Source organism: Mustela nivalis (genome assembly GCF_964662115.1).
Source record: "Mustela nivalis genome assembly, chromosome: 3".
In the NCBI taxonomy this organism is placed as follows: Eukaryota; Metazoa; Chordata; class Mammalia; order Carnivora; family Mustelidae; genus Mustela; species Mustela nivalis.
Genome location: NC_139022.1, coordinates 147752439 through 147771781, shown reverse-complemented (window position 1 = coordinate 147771781; position 19343 = coordinate 147752439). Strand labels below are relative to the sequence as shown.

The 19343-nt window shown below is 38.0% G+C and overlaps 1 protein-coding gene and 1 long non-coding RNA gene across 3 annotated transcripts in view; one reads left to right on the top strand and one right to left on the bottom strand.

Moving 5' to 3' along the window:
- Nucleotides 1-19343, bottom strand: part of OXCT1 (3-oxoacid CoA-transferase 1) — a 123015-nt gene that overhangs the window by 51278 nt on the left and 52394 nt on the right. For both annotated transcript variants that reach the window (XM_082723300.1, XM_082723299.1), the window contains exons 8-11: nt 11048-11155; nt 9634-9748; nt 6640-6734; nt 4961-5009 (exon numbers count right to left, since the gene is read on the bottom strand). In XM_082723300.1, the coding sequence (XP_082579426.1) occupies nt 4961-5009; nt 6640-6734; nt 9634-9748; nt 11048-11155 (367 nt within the window). The remainder of the gene's footprint in view (nt 1-4960; nt 5010-6639; nt 6735-9633; nt 9749-11047; nt 11156-19343) is intronic.
- On the top strand, nt 489-4819 carry LOC309860865. The gene is made up of 2 exons (XR_014309676.1): nt 489-2681; nt 2886-4819. It is a non-coding gene; the product is annotated as an uncharacterized lncRNA (long non-coding RNA).

The window sequence follows — 19343 nt, the reverse complement described above, 5'->3', positions numbered from 1 at the left end:
TGTACCCTCAGCTTCTCAAGCCTTGCCTGCAAGCTAAATTCTCTATCAATATCCCTCTCCACTAGAGCTCAAGTAGAGAGAAAGAGGCTATTTATATCATGCTGAAATATTTATTCCCCAAAGGAGTTGGACTCTAAACAGGGGAAACATTTTCACATCCTCCAAAGTACTATAAAGATGAAAGGTCTGGAAAATACTTTCTGGTGTGGTCAGTAGGGGCTTTTAGGTAGCACATAAAATTTGGAGGAGTAAATGAAATATTGCATGCAAAATCCTTACTACAGCACCTGGCACAGAGAACAGACTCCATAGACAAGCTTTTACTATTGTCATTTTTTTAATCCCTCACTCCAAATCTACCTATAAAATCATGATATTTGGGCAAACATGGTTATTCAATTTCATAGCTACTGAGTCCTTTGGCTCATGATTTAACACATGGTTTACTCAACATCAAGTAAATGGCTACTATGTGCCTTAAACATCACCCCTCTGGGGATAAATGCTACAGGACCCAGCCACTGTCTCATACAGCAGAGCTAAAAGCCAGCCTGGGAGCTCTAGGTTTCAGGACAGGCGTAATACAACTAAACGTGATTCTTTTTTTTAAGATTTTATTTATTTATTTGACAGAAAGAGATCGATCACAAGTAGGCAAAGAGTCAGGCAGACAGAGAAGAGGAAGCAGGCTCCCCACTCAAAAGGGAGCCCAACATAGGGCTCCATCCCACGGCCCTGGGATCATGACCTGAGCTGAAGGCAAATGCTTAACTGACTGAGCCACCCAGGTGCCCCTAAACTTGATCCTAACACTATTTTCATAACTAGCAAATCCGGTTCCTCACTGGTCCTGTGAGGTGGATAAGCAAGGACCAAGAATGTGTAGGGACAAAAAAGCAGAGAAACATAAAAATTTCAATTCTTTGTTCTCCATGGGCTAAATCACAATGGCTTCTAAAGGGCAATCTCCACCAGCTGACAGTACATAGAAGGCATTATTTACCAGACACAGGAAACTTGGAGATCAGTGCAAGACTCTGGCTCTCCCCATGTGATTTATGGAGCATAGCTTTAAGAGCCCAGAAAACAACTCTCATAAAAAATAGTTATTGTCAGGCACCTGCTAATACATTCTGGTGTGTTATAAATTACATTCTCTGGAAGCCAAGTTAGTTGTTAGTATTTTTAAATATCCAATATCTAAATAAAAATAGCTATCCTAAAGTTGAATCCATGTTTTTCAAATATGATGCCCAAATCTGGTCAAGAAATAACTAATCAACATACAATCAATATCTTAAAGAAAAAGAACTTTCTTATTTGACTATTCCTGATTGATTTCTGTTTCCTCCAGTTTTTCTCTGCATGTGTCTAGATCCTTTCATGATATTTGGGCAAACATGGTTATTCAATTTCATAGCTACTGAGTCCTTTGGCTCATGATTTAACACATGGTTTACTCAACATCAAGTAAATGGCTACTATGTGCCTTAAACAGTGTTACAGACCAAACACAGATGCCCTACACTAATGGTTCTCAAATTTTAACACCCATCAGAATTACATGAAAGGCAGATCTCTGAACTAAATTCCCAGAGTTTGGAATTCAGTGGGCTTGTGATGGGGCCTGAGAATCTCTATTTGTAATAGGTCCCCGGTGATGGTGACACTGTTGCTGTCCCACACTTCAGAGAACCACTGCCCGAAGCCAAAGGAATATGCTGTTCAGCTAGAGAGAGAAATATAAATGAATAATTACAAGGCAAGATGAGGGACACTAGATGTGTTATAGGTTCAAAGGAGGGGGCATTTCTGAACCATGGAAGGATCAAATGAACTGGAGCTTTGAGGATGACACATTTCAAAACACATTTCAATAGGAAATTACTGATAAGGAGATGGGAATGCAAAAAGAAGGGGACAGAACAAAAACTCTGGTGATAGGCACAGGACTATTCAATAGGTCCCGAATGCTGTACTCTTTTGTGCCTTAGTCTGCAGGCCTGCGATTCTTCAGTTGTGGCACAACAGGCTCCAGACAAAGCATTATTGACATTTGGAGCTGGATAACTCTTTGAGAGGGGCTGTTTCGGTTATTGTAGGATAATTAACAGCAGCCCTGACCTCTACCGACTACTTGTTAATAACACTGGCTATCAAAAATGTCTCCGGCCATTGTCAAATATCCCCACTTGCTTACTGGAGGCACATGGCAGGGGCCAGGGATATTTATGAGACATGAGATTAACATGGTGGTTCTTTCTAAGGCAGTTTTAATCAAAGGTAAGTCATTTAAAACACTGTATATTAAAAGAAAACAATTAAGAAATGAGAAGAAAGCAAAATGTACATTAATAGGAAAGCTAAAACGTGAGACCCATTGGAAATTTCATAATTGCATCAGAATAATGCAAAACTTAACAGAACCTCTGAAATGTTGCTATAAGCATGGCCCTCTCCACCTTTTTAAAACTTAGGGTAGCAGTGGGTATAGCTCCATGTGTAGAGAAAAAGGCCAGGAGACACTGTGTGAGTCTAGTCCCTAGCAATGGGATCCTGGGGACATCACATACTACTCTGGGCTTCAGTTTCCCAATCTGTTCAGTAAGTTTTCACATAAGACTCAAATGGTATCTAAGTATGAAAAAAATGCTGCAAACAAAATGGTGCTGTAAGGTGAGGTCATTCATTTTTTTTTTTAATTTTATTTATTTATTTGACAGAGAGAAATCACAAGTAGATGGAGAGGCAGGCAGAGAGAGAGAGAGGGAAGCAGGCTCCCTGCTGAGCAGAGAGCCCGATGCGGGACTCGATCCCAGGACCCTGAGATCATGACCTGAGCCGAAGGCAGCGGCTTAACCCACTGAGCCACCCAGGCGCCCGAGGTCATTCATTTTTTCATAACCTTGAGGTTATTATTTAGAAGGGGGTGGTCTTCCAGGTAACTTCCAAATTTGGGGAGTCGGGGAGATCACCAATATGTATTCTGGACTCTTTAGCTTAAAGTATTTCCTCCCTAATTCAGATAGCTCCAAAGGCAAAAGCAACATAAATCCTAAGCAGAACTTTGATGAAAGAGTTAAAATATTAATAAGCTCATCTGCAACTTGGCTTCCAAAAAGCAATGAATTATTGTTTTATAAAGTAGTCTAAGATTATACATGATATTTCAGGAGTTAAAATATAAAACTAGTGGCTTCAGGGGTGCCTGAGTGGCTCAGTGGGTTAAAGCCTCTGCCTTGGGCTCAGGTCATGATCCCAGGGTCCTGGGATGGAGTCCCACATCGGGCTCTCTGCTCAGCAGGGAGCCTGCTTCCTCTTTTCTCTCTCTGGCTGCCTCTCTGCCTCCTTGTGATCTCTGTCTGTCAAATAAGTAAATTAAAAAGCAAAACAAAACTAGTGGCTTCATTACGATTGAGCTACTTTTAAGCTCATGGAATAAAAAATAACTACTGTCCAATAATCATTGAAAAAACTACTTTTCCAAGGAAAGTGGGTTTTATGAACTCAGGCCTAAAATGTGGAAAATGGAGTTATTCATTTTGCAAATAACTCACTAACATCATAAATTAATTAAACCAAGCAGCAAATATTTTCACAGATCAATGAGCTATTGCTAAAGGCTACAGTACAATTAAATTACAGCCTTAGTTAAATGTCATTGCTTTATCACAGTGGGCCTTTCAGGGTTGAGTCGTGTTAGCTAATTCAACTATTCAACCAGAAGCGTTTTTACTTCCAAAAATTCTAAGTATCAAACATCAATTCTGCTTGGCAGCTGGCCTTTATGTTCAGCTAATATTGCTGCTCTTCTGAGATTTACATGTACTATTTTTGAATATGAAGTAAGAATAATACTTTTGTGGGGGTAGATTGAATTCAAGAGTAAAAGAAGGGTAAAAAATAAATCACACTAGAGTATAAAAATCAGCTTCTTCTGAGCAGCCCCATTGTAAGAATAACCTTCAGCCCCAAAGTGAGAATGTTGCCTCAAGCATGGGCAGTAACAATAGCCAAAGGGTCTGGCCTGTTTTTTTCTCCTCTAGGCTGCTACAAGCAACTATGTGTCACAGTCAAATAAAAGGCTTATAATAAAAGGCAAAGCATATAAATGTGGGAATAAGAGAAGACAGGCTAGAGTGCCAGTTCAAAAGTCCCTATTACTCACATCACTGGATTATACTTAGGGGCAGAGTACATCTCTAAATACCCCCAGAACCTCTAAAGGATGCTCTTCTTCTCCAGTGATGACTGGGAGACAGTAAGTATTGTTCAGAACAAAAACACCAGTGTGCCAATCTTTTCTTCTTGCCTCTCCGGATCCACTTGTCATCCTTCTCATCACAAGAAGGCAGACATATTTCAGCCTGGGATTGGCCAATGGAAGGTGCAAGAAGATGATTGAGCAGAGAAGACCTCCACCCCTCATCCAGGTTTCTGCTAGATGGCTGCATTCCTCTACCAAAGGCCATAGATCTGATTAGGTGGCCCTCCCCCACCACTGCCCCTTAAGACCTCAGGGTGATAATAACTCCCTGTGGTACTTCACCATCCTTTTCTGGTTTCCCTCAATCTTGGTCATACCCTTGTAAATGGTCCTTTCCTTTAATTCTCCTCATTACCCCATTCTCAAATGTGCCCTTATGCCCATACATAAGTGCCCTTATGTATAGGCAGGACCCTCACTGGTTGACCCATCAAAGCTCTTGCCATTATATGTAGCCCCACCTGCAATTTCTCTATTATCTTACTTTTCCCTAAGTAAGAGATGATCTTGAAGAGCAAGCCAGGCAAAGAAGAGACTAAGAAGTCTGCTCTCCCCTCCGCAGTGAAAAACACAATGGAGCACTCTCCAGGAAAAAACAATCAAGACAATTAAGCCCAACTCCTTTCTCTTAATTGGCAGAGAATTAAATTAATAGCCAAGGAAAAGAGTGGAAAAACACGTGAGGGAGTTTACCTGCATTGATTAGATCTGCATCAACTTCATTTTGTAGTGGATACGGACCCTGTCAAAGCACACTGAGTTAGTAAAAGAAGTTTCTCACTGAATCACACACTAAAATCATAATATAAATAACTTCTCTAAAAACCCTGGGATAGTACTATCAAAAGACTTGAGGTGAACCTTCTAAAAATAATTCCAGTATGTTCATGGCTATTTCTCATATTGATTAGTCTTTCCCACACTAATAACTGTGATAAATAAAAAATTATTTCCTAGAAATGACCAAGTTTGAAAAGAAATGTTAATATTAGAAATACAGGTCACTAAAACCAACAGTAATTATTTAGTGCCTACGATGCAGTCAGTGTTACTTGTAACTCTTCCTGGTAGCAGCCACGACCACAAACAAAATGGCTGCCTTATTTGACTAGAGGGTTGCAGAGAGGCAAATTTTCATTATTTTGATATGCAGCACCTAAAGGCTCAAATTTGGAGTCCTAACCTTACTTTTCACAACATCTAAGTTTTGAAGCCTTTATTTTCCCTTTGCCTGATTACTCTCAGTTTTGCTTTTTAATTTTGTATGCATTTTTATAAGGCATCTCTACATTACTTGAATGGGGTGAGTTGTTTCATAACATAACATATAGTAAGCAAAACAGGAGGAAATGGAAAAAGGGGGTGGGAGGCATAAGAGAGAACCAAGAGTGAGGAAATCTGAGCTAGGAAATTCCAACATGCTTTCAAAATGAGGGACCAAATATGTATCATTTAAATAAACTAAAGTGGCAACTAGTATTTTAGGACTATGTAAATTTTCCCTTTAAACACTGACCATGGATAAGAGATATCAACTTATTTCCCTTGTCTTCTAAATGAGGGAATTGGTCCCTCTATGGCTGCAACATGAATCTTTTATCCAGACTCATGTCAGTTTTGCGCATCTGAAGATGGTCATGATTACCACCTCAATCAGGGCTCCTGATCATTATTTATGTTTTAAGACTAGATATACTGTTCCATATACACAATTTTTATTGCATGAACAGTTAAGGTCTACTCAGAACAACAAGAGATTAGAAATCCTATAAACTGGCCAAACTATAAATAATCTCTGCCATAGTTAACATTACATAAAAAATGTCATCCAGGAAGCAAAAATATTTCTTATTATTATAGTACTGAGTAAAAATTATATCCAAATTCTGTGAGAATGTTGAGCTCATCTAGAAGGCTAGTCTTGAGGAAGAGAAAAATTCTTTCCTTTTGAACAACATGGCCTCAAAATGAGAATTAGGTACGAAGAACTATTTTAATTAATCGTTTGTCAAAATATGTCCTTATTCCTCGAGTAAAAACCTTACTTTTCAGTTTCTCATTCAGAGTCTTACAGATCATTGTTTACTACAAAATTCTTTATGACCTTCACTACCTTGTCCAACCACACAAAAGTTAAGAAAGCTCATCAGAACAGGAGGACACTGTGAGGTCTCTCTGAAGCAGGTATACCAGGGGAGGAAGACACTGACATGATGGCACAGGAAGAATAGTCAGAAAGCGCAGATAGTCAGGAAACTACCTTAAAAATAAGGCTAGGAACTTCAAGCTAACAACTCTCAGAAGATTTCACTGTATGGACTATCTCGTTTTCTATCGAGACTGAATAAATAAAACATTAATTTCTGTCTTACCAAACCCAGGATTCCATTTTCACTTTGCAGATGAACTGTGATATTTGGGCTGATAAAGTTGCTGGCCAGAAGTGGGATTCCTATGCCCAAATTAGCTGAGGAAAAAAGATGTTAAGGTCCACCGTATAAAAGGTAGAAAGATTATGCCATAAATCTGCCACATATAGAAGTCTGAACTTCTGACCTTTAAAGGCACTTGCTCTGAATGTAATCACTGAACACTCTCCCATCACTCTCCAGGCACTCTTTTGTAATCTTTTTAAAAAACAAAATCCCTAATTTTCAATAACATTAATAGGCTTTCCTGTAAAGGTATCAAAGTGGTGGATTCAGAAGTCATTTTTATTGTAAGACATTTTATTTTCATTAATGTGCTCAGCAAATTTGAACTGGTATATTATGACTTATTATGACTGACACATTATTAAACAAGGCTTGACCTTTGTTTAAAAGTAATTTTCACTATTCAAAACTCCAACTAAAAATAAACAGTGATTTAGTATTCTCAAAAAGGGGTATCATTTTTAAATTAAAATGAAAGTTTTCTGACAATACCAAAAGGTCTGTCTAAAACCGCAGTGATTCCTTTGGGTCACTGAGATAACGTTCATTGGTAACTAAATCTTCTCTAAGCTATAAAGAAGATGGAGGTGGCGGCTAAGTTTCAGTGAATATAACAGACCATATAAAAAGTAGCTGAGCTAAGGAATCAACAGAGCTGAGAGTTGTTGTTTTTTTTTTTTTTTATTTATTTTTTTCAGTGTTCCAAGATTCATTGTTTATGTACCACACCCAGTGCTCCGTGCAATATATGCCCTCCATAATACCCACCACCGGGCTCACCCAACCCCCACCCCTCTCCCCTCCAAAACCCTCAGTTTGTTTCTCAGAGCCCACAGTCTCTCATGCTTCATCTCCCCCTCCGATTTCCCCCAACTCACTTCTCTCCATTTCCCAATGTCCTCTGTGTTATTTCTTATGCTCCACAAATAAGTGAAACCATATGATAGTTGACTCTTTCTGCTTGACTTATTTCACTCAGAACAATCTCGTCCAGTCCCATCCATGTTGATACAAAAGTTGGGTATTCATCCTTTCTGATGGAGGCATAATACTCCATTGTATATATGGACCATATCTTCTATATTCATTTGTCCACTGAAGGGCTGAGAGTTTGACTCTTATTCCTCAAATGATCAAAATTGGGTCCTGATTTGTATAATGGTGTAGATTTAAACTTGCCTCTCAACACTAACAGGCAGATCAGATCAGAGATACCCACACTGCCTGAAACTGCTATCAATACTGTCCACAACCAACACAGACTGCAGGACTGGCCTTAGAATTAGAACAAAGAATCATGGCACTCTGATATGAGATTCCAGGAACAGTGAGATCTTTGTGAATCAGAGCCAGAAAAAATAAGGTTTGTATGTGCTGCAATATTATAGACTATGAAGGCTGGCAAGATGTCAATGAACCAAGATACTGCTTGTAGACACAGTAATTCTAAGCAGCTCTGACAACAGCTCCTTGGTTCATTTCTTACCAGATCACAATCTAGTACAGTGTTGTTTGTACTTCATTTCTCACAGTGATATACAGATCACATTGAGATATTAATTTCATTATGAGTAAGTATTTTAGATAAGGGCAACCCCAATGACAAGCTTCTTACCTGAATTCTTCCATCATATCCTATAATTTTTTCAGTTATTCAATGCTTTTTAGTAGGTCAAATATGCCAGGGATAAAGAAGTCTGGGTACTCTGGGTTGAAAAAAAGTGGGTGGAATGGAAAGACCATTTATATGAACTAACTTGCAAATATTTTTCATAGGCAATATAGTAACAGCAAATAAAGAACACCTAGAAGCCATTATTATCTAAAATTAGTGGTATCATACAGTCAGTGTTTAAATGTCAGTGGGAAAACAACTGACTGATGGTCATTAGAAAACCCAGGGCCTAGCTTTTACCTGCTCAGTTAACTTGGTTGATGCTCTATCTTGCTGATATCAGAGGTAAAGAGAGGCGCTATTATATTTTCCTCCCCCACGTGAATTCTCACTATCACATAAGGTATAAACTGGAAAAAGAAAAATGAGGTGGTAGAAGTAAAAATAAAGTAGAAACAGAGAGTTTCCCCAGTCAGGATCAGTCTGAAAGAGGATATTCATGGTTGGGGGAAGCTCGCAAAATGAAGACAGTTATCATGTTTCTAGATTCTCTTTTAGGAACTTTAAGTATGCCTTTAGGCCTTTAAGTGTGGCTTTTGTGTATTTACAACTCAACAAGTATTTATTTTATCAAAAACCCTTTGTATTTTATGCAATATTTGTTACTGTATAGTTCAATGTTTGATGCATTGAAAATCAGCAAAATGGCAAAGAGACTCACTGTTAAACACATTAAAAAACTGAATGGTAACTGTACTGAATTATCTCAACCTACCTCTTTTTTTTTTTTTTTTTACAAAGTATCTAAAGCAGGATTTGATTCATTCATTGAATACCCTTACAAAGCGTTAGACATAGAAGTATGCACTCATGGGACCCTTGCCAAAGGAAACAGGGGTTGTTAAGAAGTTGGATCTTATGTTTCAATGAGTATGCAAATGTCAGAACATAGAGAAAGCAAATAGCACTGTTATAACTAGTACTTCTGAGATTTGAAACCTCATCTTGGGTAATCTCTTTTCCTAATAACCTTTAGCAAAATGCCAAATTGTACATTAGAAATCCATTGTATATTATAAAATAGCTAAGCAAATTTTGGTTGCCATTTTGTTTCAAGAAGGCAAACAAATTATAATTCCAATTTTATATACTTCAATATCTTTAGGTTATATGGCACAATTTGTAAAAATTGATTCATTGCTTTAAAAGTTATAGCAGACTAGAAAAGAATCACTATGCAGGAGGCCTAGTAGCCTGATGAATACAGAAAAAGTGAGGGCTATGTCTCCGCCCAGCCCCAGAAAGATAAAGGATACCATACATGCCGTCCTCAAATTCAAGAGCTGCCCGCTTGATGATACGTTCCCTTACATTATCTCCAGGTTTATCAGATTTGGTTTTTACATCCTTCTCTTTCCGGACTGATAGACGCTTTAAAATAAACAGAAATAAATTATTCATGGTTGAGGTATACCTTGTATTTTATCATTGCTGAAATATAGAATTTTACTGGAGAAAATTTAAGTCTTTCTCATTACTACTATTAGACAAATCTATAATATAATAGAGAGGGTTATATTTTTTAAAGAATAACATGGGTGGTATTTGATGACCGAAATAATTTTTTAGAAAGTGAAAGAGGTCGGATTTGTTTGAAGAAGATATACTTATTCTGTTCTGGGTTTTTTTGTTTTTTTTTTGTTTTTTTTGTTTGTTTGTTTGTTTGTTTGTTTGTTTGAAGCAAATAATCCCTCTGTTACTGTCACACTGACTGCTACTGCTATGATTCTTAAGACTTCTGAAACTGAATTCTCAGGTGCTCAAGGATTGAGCCAGAACAAAGAAAATGAAGAGACCTTGGGACTCTGTTTTTGCAGGGCTGTCAGAATATTTTTACTAGGTGTTGCTACTGCCAAGTGCATATTTCTACTTGCAGAGTCTGGACTGGTTTTGCTACAAGTGCATCACGGGAATCATAAAAATATCCAGAAACCAGCCAGGAAACTACTTCCATTACTAAATCTTCTTGACATAGACTCTGGTTTCTATTTGCAAATGTCCCACATCCTTTCTCCCTAGCCCCCTAACATTAGTATTAGATTACAAAATGTCTTTGTTTGACACACAGCTGAGGGTATCTCAGATTGCCCAGTATCTCCTACTGGATGTTGTCTATTCTGTTGCTGTTCCCGAGACAGCTGTGAATCTCGATATCAATTCTGGCCCAACTGAACATTCTTTATGCCCTCAGTAGCCTTAGAATACTTCCACTGCTCCTGTTACCTACTCCTTGCCATGATCTCATATCCACCAGCTGCCCAGAGCCTGATGCTAAAGGGAATGACATTCTGGACTTTATAAAGTGCAAACAATTCTAAGATAGACATTTCTGAATAATCAAACATTAAGTCCAGCAGGGCTAAAACCTTCTCTACCCTAGGACAGCCAGTCAAAACTATGCATTATAAATTAAGACAGTTACAGAAGCCTGAAAACAGCCCAGAGATGTCACATAACTTGGTGATATATTTGGTAAACACAAATCACTGTTGGACTGGACAATAACATAGATGATCATGTTCCCTTAGGATGGACACATGAGACTCCTACTAAGATCCAAAGCAAGACTTTCCATTCAGTTCTAATTCCTTATCATCTGGAATTGCTCCAGGGGCACATATCTCTGTTAATCGGATTTATAACTCCTAACGAAGAAGCTAAGTCAAGTACCTCAATTCTTTTCTCATATTTTTCTCCCTTTATAAGGCGATGTACATAGATCTTAGGAATATGGATGTCTTCTGGGGCAAATGATCCAATATCCACAATTTCTTCAACCTAGGCCAAAAAAAAAAAAAAATAATAAATTGAATACCGAGAGCTTAATTCTTAGAAAAGTGAAGTATATTTATTGCTACCTCCAATTTAGATTATATATACAAAGTAAATATATATATGTGTGTGTGTGTGTGTATGTATACATATATCTATATCTATATATCTATATCTATATCTATATGCGTGCACCTGGGTGGTTCAGTTGCTTAAGCATCCAACTCTTGATTTCAACTCAGATTGTGATCTCCAGGTTGTGAGATGGAGCCCAGCGTCCAGCTCTACACTAGGCAGGGAATCTGCTCGGGATTCTCTCTCTTCTCTCTCTCTGCCCCTCCCCCCATGCTCACACGCTCTCTCTCTCTCTCTACCTCTCTCCTTCTCTCTCAAATCAATGGATCTTTGAAAAAATAATACACACACACACACACACACATATATCAAAGAGAAACAATATATTACACACACACTTCTCAACCCTCAAAAAAAGAAGAAATTCAAATACTTATGTCTGAACATGGCATACAGAACACAAAGCTCCATAACTTAGTCTTTGCCTAAAAGAGTCTCAGTTACAAATTTGTCAAATGGTTTCTCAGTACAGCTGCTTGAACTTTCACAAATTGCAGCTCAAAACTTGAAAGCACATCCCTTAAACCCAGATTTTCAAAATTAATGGGAGATTTATCATATCAAAGACAAAAATCTGTACCAACATCTGCTTGGTCAATTGAAGCTTTTTAAATATAGATACAAATGCCATTTGTAACAGTTTTTAATTATTTCTGTTATTAGCTTCCTAGGATCGTGATAGAACTGCAATTGCTGAAATAATTTTACTTAAAGACAAATCTTAATTTCAATATGAAAATCCAAAAAGGAAATACTAACTAATAACTAGACATACTCAATGTAATTAGAATTAAAGTCATTCATAGAGCAAAAGGGCATTTTACAACAGTATGAAAAGCTCCAAGTTAGTCTGCTATTTTATAATTCATTAAAAAAAGACAAAATAGTATTTTTACATCAATATAAAAAGAACCTCAGAATAACAATGATCAAGAAAAACTAAGGTTGGGGTGCCTGGGTGACTCAGTGGGTTAAAACCTTTGCCTTCAGCTCAGGTCATGGTCCTGGGGTCCTGGAGTCAGGCCCCACATTGGGCTCTCTGCTCGGTGTGGAGCCTGCTTCTGCCTGTCTCTCTAGCTACTTGTGATATCTCTCTCTCTCTCTCTCTCTCTGTCAAATAAATTTTTTAAAAAATCTTAAAAACAAACAAACAAAAAACTAAGGTCAATGTTGCTGGGGTCAAAGAATTACCTTTCTGGGGCCAAAAAAAAATATTATCTTGAAGAATGTTGGGTGCTCAGTTCAATATATGCCATATCCAAAGCAAAGAACTATTTGCTTAAATGAACTAACTTGTGCAAGCTGAGTTGTAGTAAACATGCCTCCCACACTAATAACCGAACTCTCTGGAAGTTTTGAGGTCAAGTAGCACTTTTTATGCTATTTTACCCTGTACACTCAGACCATACTCCTCCTCCAATGAAATAATACCAGGGGATACAAGAGTCATTTTGTTACTATGCACTGCTCCCAGACAGCTGGAAAAATAAAATAGAATGTGGTAGATAAAAGCTACCTTCAATGATAATTAGAAGGATTGTAGCCAAAATAAAACAAAAATTACAAGTCGGAGTCAGTAAACATGCAGGCAACAAACTTGAAATAGTGGGTAGAGATGCATATCCCCATTTGTCTGAGAATCTAGCTCTAGAGAGGACAAAGGATTCCCCACCACTGGAATCCGTGTCCTTCCCACAGGGACCTCTGTGCTCTGGTATTTCCAACTCAAGGTGGTGACCAGGTAAAGAGCAGATGGATATAGGAAATGCAGAGCCACAAGGCATTATCACTACTTCAAGGAGTTGGAACTTGTAGCCATTTGAGTTCATTCATATTTTTATACTTATTTAATTCAAACCTTCAGAGAGGTCCAGACTTAAAAAAAATTTGTTTAGACATGAACCCATTATCCTGAGGATATACATGAAGACTCATTATTCATGAAAACATTGGCCACAGCATTTGGTAAAATAATGTGCTGGAGGGGCGCCTGGGTGGCTCAGTGGGTTAAGCCGCTGCCTTCGGCTCAGGTCATGATCTCAGGGTCCTGGGATCAAGTCCCGCATCAGGCTCTCTGCTCAGCAGGGAGCCTGCTTCCCCAGTTCTCTCTCTGCCTGCTTCTCTATCTACTTGTGATTTCTCTCTGTCAAATAAATAAATAAAATCTTTAAAAAAAAAAAAATAAAATAAAAAAAAAAATAAAATAAAATAATGTGCTGGGAACAACCCAAGTTATCCACAGTAGAGTAATGGTAAAATATATGTGGTACATTCACATGAAGGACCAAGACCTTGCTTTCATCATACTTAATGACACATCATAATTTATCATTTCATAAAAATGCAAGATTTTGTACAAGTAAGTATTTACAGGATATGCCCTTTGGCACAATTATCTTTACATTTACAAAAAAATGAAAGGAAACACAGAAATGTTAATAATTATTGCCTCTGGGTAACAGTACAAGTTATTTTTCTTTCACTTTACTTCTACAATGAAAACTTAGATTTTTTTTTTTTTTTAAGATGCAGCAGACAGTAAGGAGTTTCCCAAACTGAAAACTACATGAAATGGAAGACGTCATAAATTCCTTAATCAGTTATACATGTACCAAAAGGACATGTTAAAAAGAAAACAGGAACTCAAAGAAAAACTGCGGTTTCTAAACTCTAAAAGCACTTACACCCTTATGAAATGAATTAAGGAAACTCTTTTGCCTACGCTTTTTAAAGATAATGCGAATTATTCTCCTGATACTGTTCCAAAAGTCAGGGCCCTCCTATCTCTTGCTTCAATTACTACTGCAGCTTCCTAATTGGTCTCCTTGCCCTTCAGCAAGGACAAGAAACATAATGGAAAAGAAAAAAAGACAGTAATCCTTCTTACTTAGACTAGAAATGCTGATGGTAACCAATTGCTATTGTCTTCTGATTCCAGAAAAGGAAGTTTTATCCTAAAACACCATATTAAGACAGTTTCTTTTGGGAACTTGGTTCAGCTCAGTCAGTTAAGCAGCTGCTTTCAGCTTGGATCACGATCCCGGAGTCTCAAGACAGAGCCCTGCATCGAGCTCCCTGCTCAGTAGGAAGTCTGTCTCTCCCTCTGCTTCTCACCCTGCTCCCATCCTCTCTCTCAAATAAATAAATAAAATCTTAACAAAAAAAACCAAAAAACCAGTTTTTTTGTTTTTTTTTTTTGTTGTTTTTTTTGGTTTGTTTTAAACAAGGACAATAAAAGAAATGGGGAATTTTTGAAAGGGACATTTTCATAAAAACAACATTGTGTGGTGTCATGGACATTAGCACTGTCTCTACAAAAAATTGAACAGGGAATTTTCAGTGGACCTTAATTGATGCTGTAAGCATAATACTAAAGCATAATTTAGTATTATTGCTTTTAAATAGGGTCAAAACAATGGGACCTAAGTCATTTTAAAATCTCTATGAATAGAGTATGATTTCTGTTTTTTAACTGAAGTGAAAAATAAATAAGTAGGATCTTACTCTACAACAGACAAACAAACAAACAAACAAAAACAAGGACAATGACATCATGACTTTCACAACAAATAAGGTGACAGAATGTATCCTGACAAAAGAACTCTGACGGAAAGCAAGAATCTGGTTAAATATCATCAGTTCTACACTTTGTCATCCTGATAGAAGTGATTTTCCTATTGTAGAAAACGCATGTGCAGCATTTGTCCAAACATCAACACTCGACAGTATTGAAAACTTCTATACAAAAATCAAAGCTTTCTCAGAGTTGGTTAGCAGAGTTAATAGCAAAGGAAGAAAATATTTGAAGTACAAACCAAAAGAAGAAAACATATGTTTTCAGACAATCTGTGAAAAGGGTTTCAAAAAACTGGAAAGGCAGAACTATCTTAATGCAAGCTACCGAAGGGACCAAAACCTTCTCTACTGCTCTTGTGTGATTTGGAAAGAACCGTATGGGGGAATCAATGTGGGGGTGGGGGGACAGTCTAGTGAGATCAGGCGATAACATTAAGAGCTAAAGGAAACCTGAAAAGAAAAAGAGGAGTAAAATGAGCTTGTTAGGAAAAAAGTAAAAATAAACGCTCATAGGAGCACTCACTAACCATGGCGCCTCCTGACATCAGAAATGGGCGAGACAGAAAATAAAGAACAAAGAAGCAGTCTCAGTGCAAAGCAATGAGCAGATTTAGGTATCCTCAGACAAGAGCAAGAGGGAGGACAGGTAGCTAAGAACACCCAAGAGTTCTCCCCGGCACGAAGCATAGTTCTTATGCAGCACCATCTGGTTCATCTAGAAACCCAGACACTTGAGGCTTCTCTAATTAGTACTTGTCTTCAGTCATTAGCAGGAAAACAGAGGCTAGGAAATGTTAATTATTATTGATTTGAACTTCGTTTTAAAAGGTTGCTTTCTCTGCCCTGTACCCCTTTTAGTTTATCATTCTGAAAAGTTTTATTTTAAAGCTCAGACAAGAATAAGAATTCATCCTTGGGCAACAATGTTTTTTTTTTTTTTTTCCTTTGGCAAACATTATTTATATCTCAGGTAAGGGAACTGCAGCAACTTTTTTTTTTTTTTTTAAATCTCATTTTAGTGACAACCTGAATCCGTGATTGCCACAAAAAAATGGGCCCAACCCTGCAAACCTCACTGTGATACAAAGTGAGGGCTGTTTGGGGAAGAATCACACTGCAGGCTTTTTTCCTGAGTCATTTTAACTCTCAAAACAGGTTAGGATGAACATTCTTCTTTTGCTAAGAAATAAAAAAGCCAACAACGACAAGCAATAATATCTACAATCATGAAAAATACTGACCCCAAATTAGGAAGAGCTGTGGAAGACCAGAAAAATGGAAGAGGGAAGCATGAGCAATAACAGAAAACGTTGCAAGTTAGAAGCCAGAGGTGCTCTGGATGGTAAGATGAGAAAATGTAGAGTAAAAGGAGGTCAGTAGCATGCAGGGTATCCTTCCTAAGAATCCAAGAAAGGGAAAAAAATTTTCCAAAGGAGCAAGAAGATGCATATTGTATTAAGCTTCCTGCTAGGGATGATATGATTACTACAAAAACATAAGTTACAACGGCATGGAAGCTAAAAGGTCCTGGAACAAATTATGTATGGTCTTAGATATTCTATACATACAAGCACAAAGACTGAAAAGATGAGTTGCTATTAAGGAAATTTGGAACCTTAACAACACTGATAAATATAACTGCACAGTTATTACTGAAACTTCGTTGACTGGATCTCAGGTCCATAGATATTCTACAATGTTCAGTGAAAACCAGCTGACAGAAGAACAAGCTATCTCAAGAAAAATATGCATGCCCGGAAAGCCACAGACCTAGTGATGAAACATGGTGAAGTATATTCAACGTGAGTTTAAGAGGCGAAAGAACATCACAGAGGTGGCCACATAATCAGTGCTCACCAAACTAAAGATGCAGAGGACATATTTTTAATAGAATGTCAGCACTGCTCAGAAATACGACAGTCATATCATGAGAAGCCTAATTATCTGAACATCTTCTGTTCACCATATTCCTCTGATAAATTCTGTATTGCCTTCTGACAAGTTCTGTATTTCAGAAGGAAAACGTGAGAGAAATCCCGATTCTGGACTTTTAACCAATAAGGATAAAGTTGGTAAAGTAGAAATGATGGAAACCTTGAGAGAAAATGACAATGTGAAACTGGAATTTGTAAAAAAAAAAAACAGGAACTGCATCCTGGACATTAACATAGAGATGTATCCTGGTCTTTGAAGAAAAGCAGATTTCAAAAAGTTGAGAAAAAAAGAAGCAGGATCAAGTGGTTAGGAACCCTAAATGACAAGCTTAAGAGACTTTTTCATTCTGAAGAGAGGAAAACGGACACCTTGATGATGAAGAGAACAGCACACAAAGAAGAGTGTAAGAGGTATAACATGATGGCTATGTGGTTCTGCATATCTCACAAGGGCTCCCACAGAAGAGAGACAAGTATGATCTAGGACAAATGGGAGTCACATGAAGCCTTCAGAGGTGTGTCATAAGGTATAAAACTGAAATGAGATGAGTCATAACCAAAAATGCTACAGATAAGGAGAGAGTGGTCTCTAGGGTGATTTTGCTGTTGCAGATGAAGAATTTAGAAATGGTAATCAGCATGCTTGAGACAGGACAGAAAGTTCGATTCCATTTTGCTCCTGACTCCCCCATCAGCAAGAAGGAAAGGGCAGTACTAATATGGCTAAGGAGGAACTGAATTCCAAGAAGAGATAGATTCTCTGAACTAATACTAGGCCCTAGACAAAATGATATCCCAGGATTCTTAAAGAGCCTGAAAATACGGTCATAGAATTACAGTCAAGTGAAAAATGGTAGCGGCGTTGAAAGACAGAGAGAAGGAAATAGACTCCTCTTTAAAATAGGGCTTGGTTCACAACAGTACTCTAAATGGGTTATTAAACAGAGAGCTTATAAGGTCATGAAACAGAGAATAGAACATTGGGAGGTACCAGGACAAGCCTCCCCTAGACCACACCATGCAGAATGGACCGCATTAATCTGCAGATCAGGCTAGCACCTGGTAAGCCATCAGAAAAACAGTAATTTTCGCAAAGAACCTGACCAAGTTCCTCATGAACGCTGTACAGATTCAACAGGGAAATGTGCCTTGGATACATTCACTTATGTTCAGCCAATACAGATTAAGCACCTACTAGACACAGCAATGAAGGAAACAGGAAGTCTGCTATGATGTGCAGATAGGTAGATAAGTACTTGAAGAAATTACAGAAGTACTTGATGGCTTGACAAATCCTTAGAAGTCTCTAATACTGTGCTTTTTAACCTAGGAGGAAATGTGTAGTTCTTTACAAATCCCATGAAAGCTACATCCAAAAGAATCTCCCAATATATAAAATCCTTCATGAGATTTCAGGGGTTTGGTCCATAACAAAACCTCCCTATTCTTCAGCCTCAGACAGACCCCGGATTAGAAAAGCCCCCTCTGGTGGGTGAGATCTTTGGTCCTATCCTGTTAAACACCTTTATCAAGGCCTTAAATGAAGACAGAGAACACATTCTGAGTCCACTGTGGTTCAGAGGAAAGGGTCTGTGTGCAATGGGCAATTCTGAACAGATACATTTCCTTCTCTGTCAGAGAAGACAATTTCAGGCTCATGACCCCCCAAGTATTCATCAAAAGTTTGAGGGACAAAAATAGTATTCAAGGAGTCCAAATATCCTTTTAATGTTCCAAGATGAGTCTGCCCCTGGAGCAAGGCAATATCCTTATACCATTGTTACAAAGGGCCAGTTTCTTTCTCCTCAAAATCAAATAAGTTCTTTCGTGCAATTAAAAAGAGGTGCCAAGATAAAATTCTGCCTAGTTTTAATACAAAGAATAGTTGTACTTCACCTGATCTGATCATTAGTTTCCTTTACATGATATGTACTACCAACTACATCAGTCTTCCACTTTTTCTTGACATCTTGTGCCCACTCATGTTTGCCAGGACAGTATGATTTTTTTAGTCAAATTCCAGCTCCATTTTAAAGCCCTGCCCTTGCTTTTCTTTCTTCTTACAGCCCTACTTTAAAATGATGTTGTTTTGTATATATTCCATGTCTTGTAAGCTACCTTACATCATCTCTGGAACAAAATAGGTAAAAATTAAACAGTGCATGTATCAGACTGGAGAATGATACAAGGCCAGAAAAAAAGAGCTGACACTGATAAGATAAATATACTGCCATTTGGGGATCCCATGGTGGCCCAGTCAGCTAAGTGTCTGCCTTTGGCTCAGGTCATGATCCCAGGGTCCTGGGACTGAGCCCCACACTAGACTCCTTGCTCAGCCGGGAGCCTGCTACTCTCTCTCCCTCAGCCTGCTGCTCCCCCTGCTTGTGCTCTCTCTGGCAAATAATATCTTAAAAAGAAATAAAGGAAGGCAGGCAGGCAGGCAGGCAGGTTGGCTGGCTACCATCTGGTCTCTATTGGTTAGGAAAATAAAATGGGTGAATATTAACAGAATGAAATTCAACAGGAAACAAATATTGCAAAGTAATACC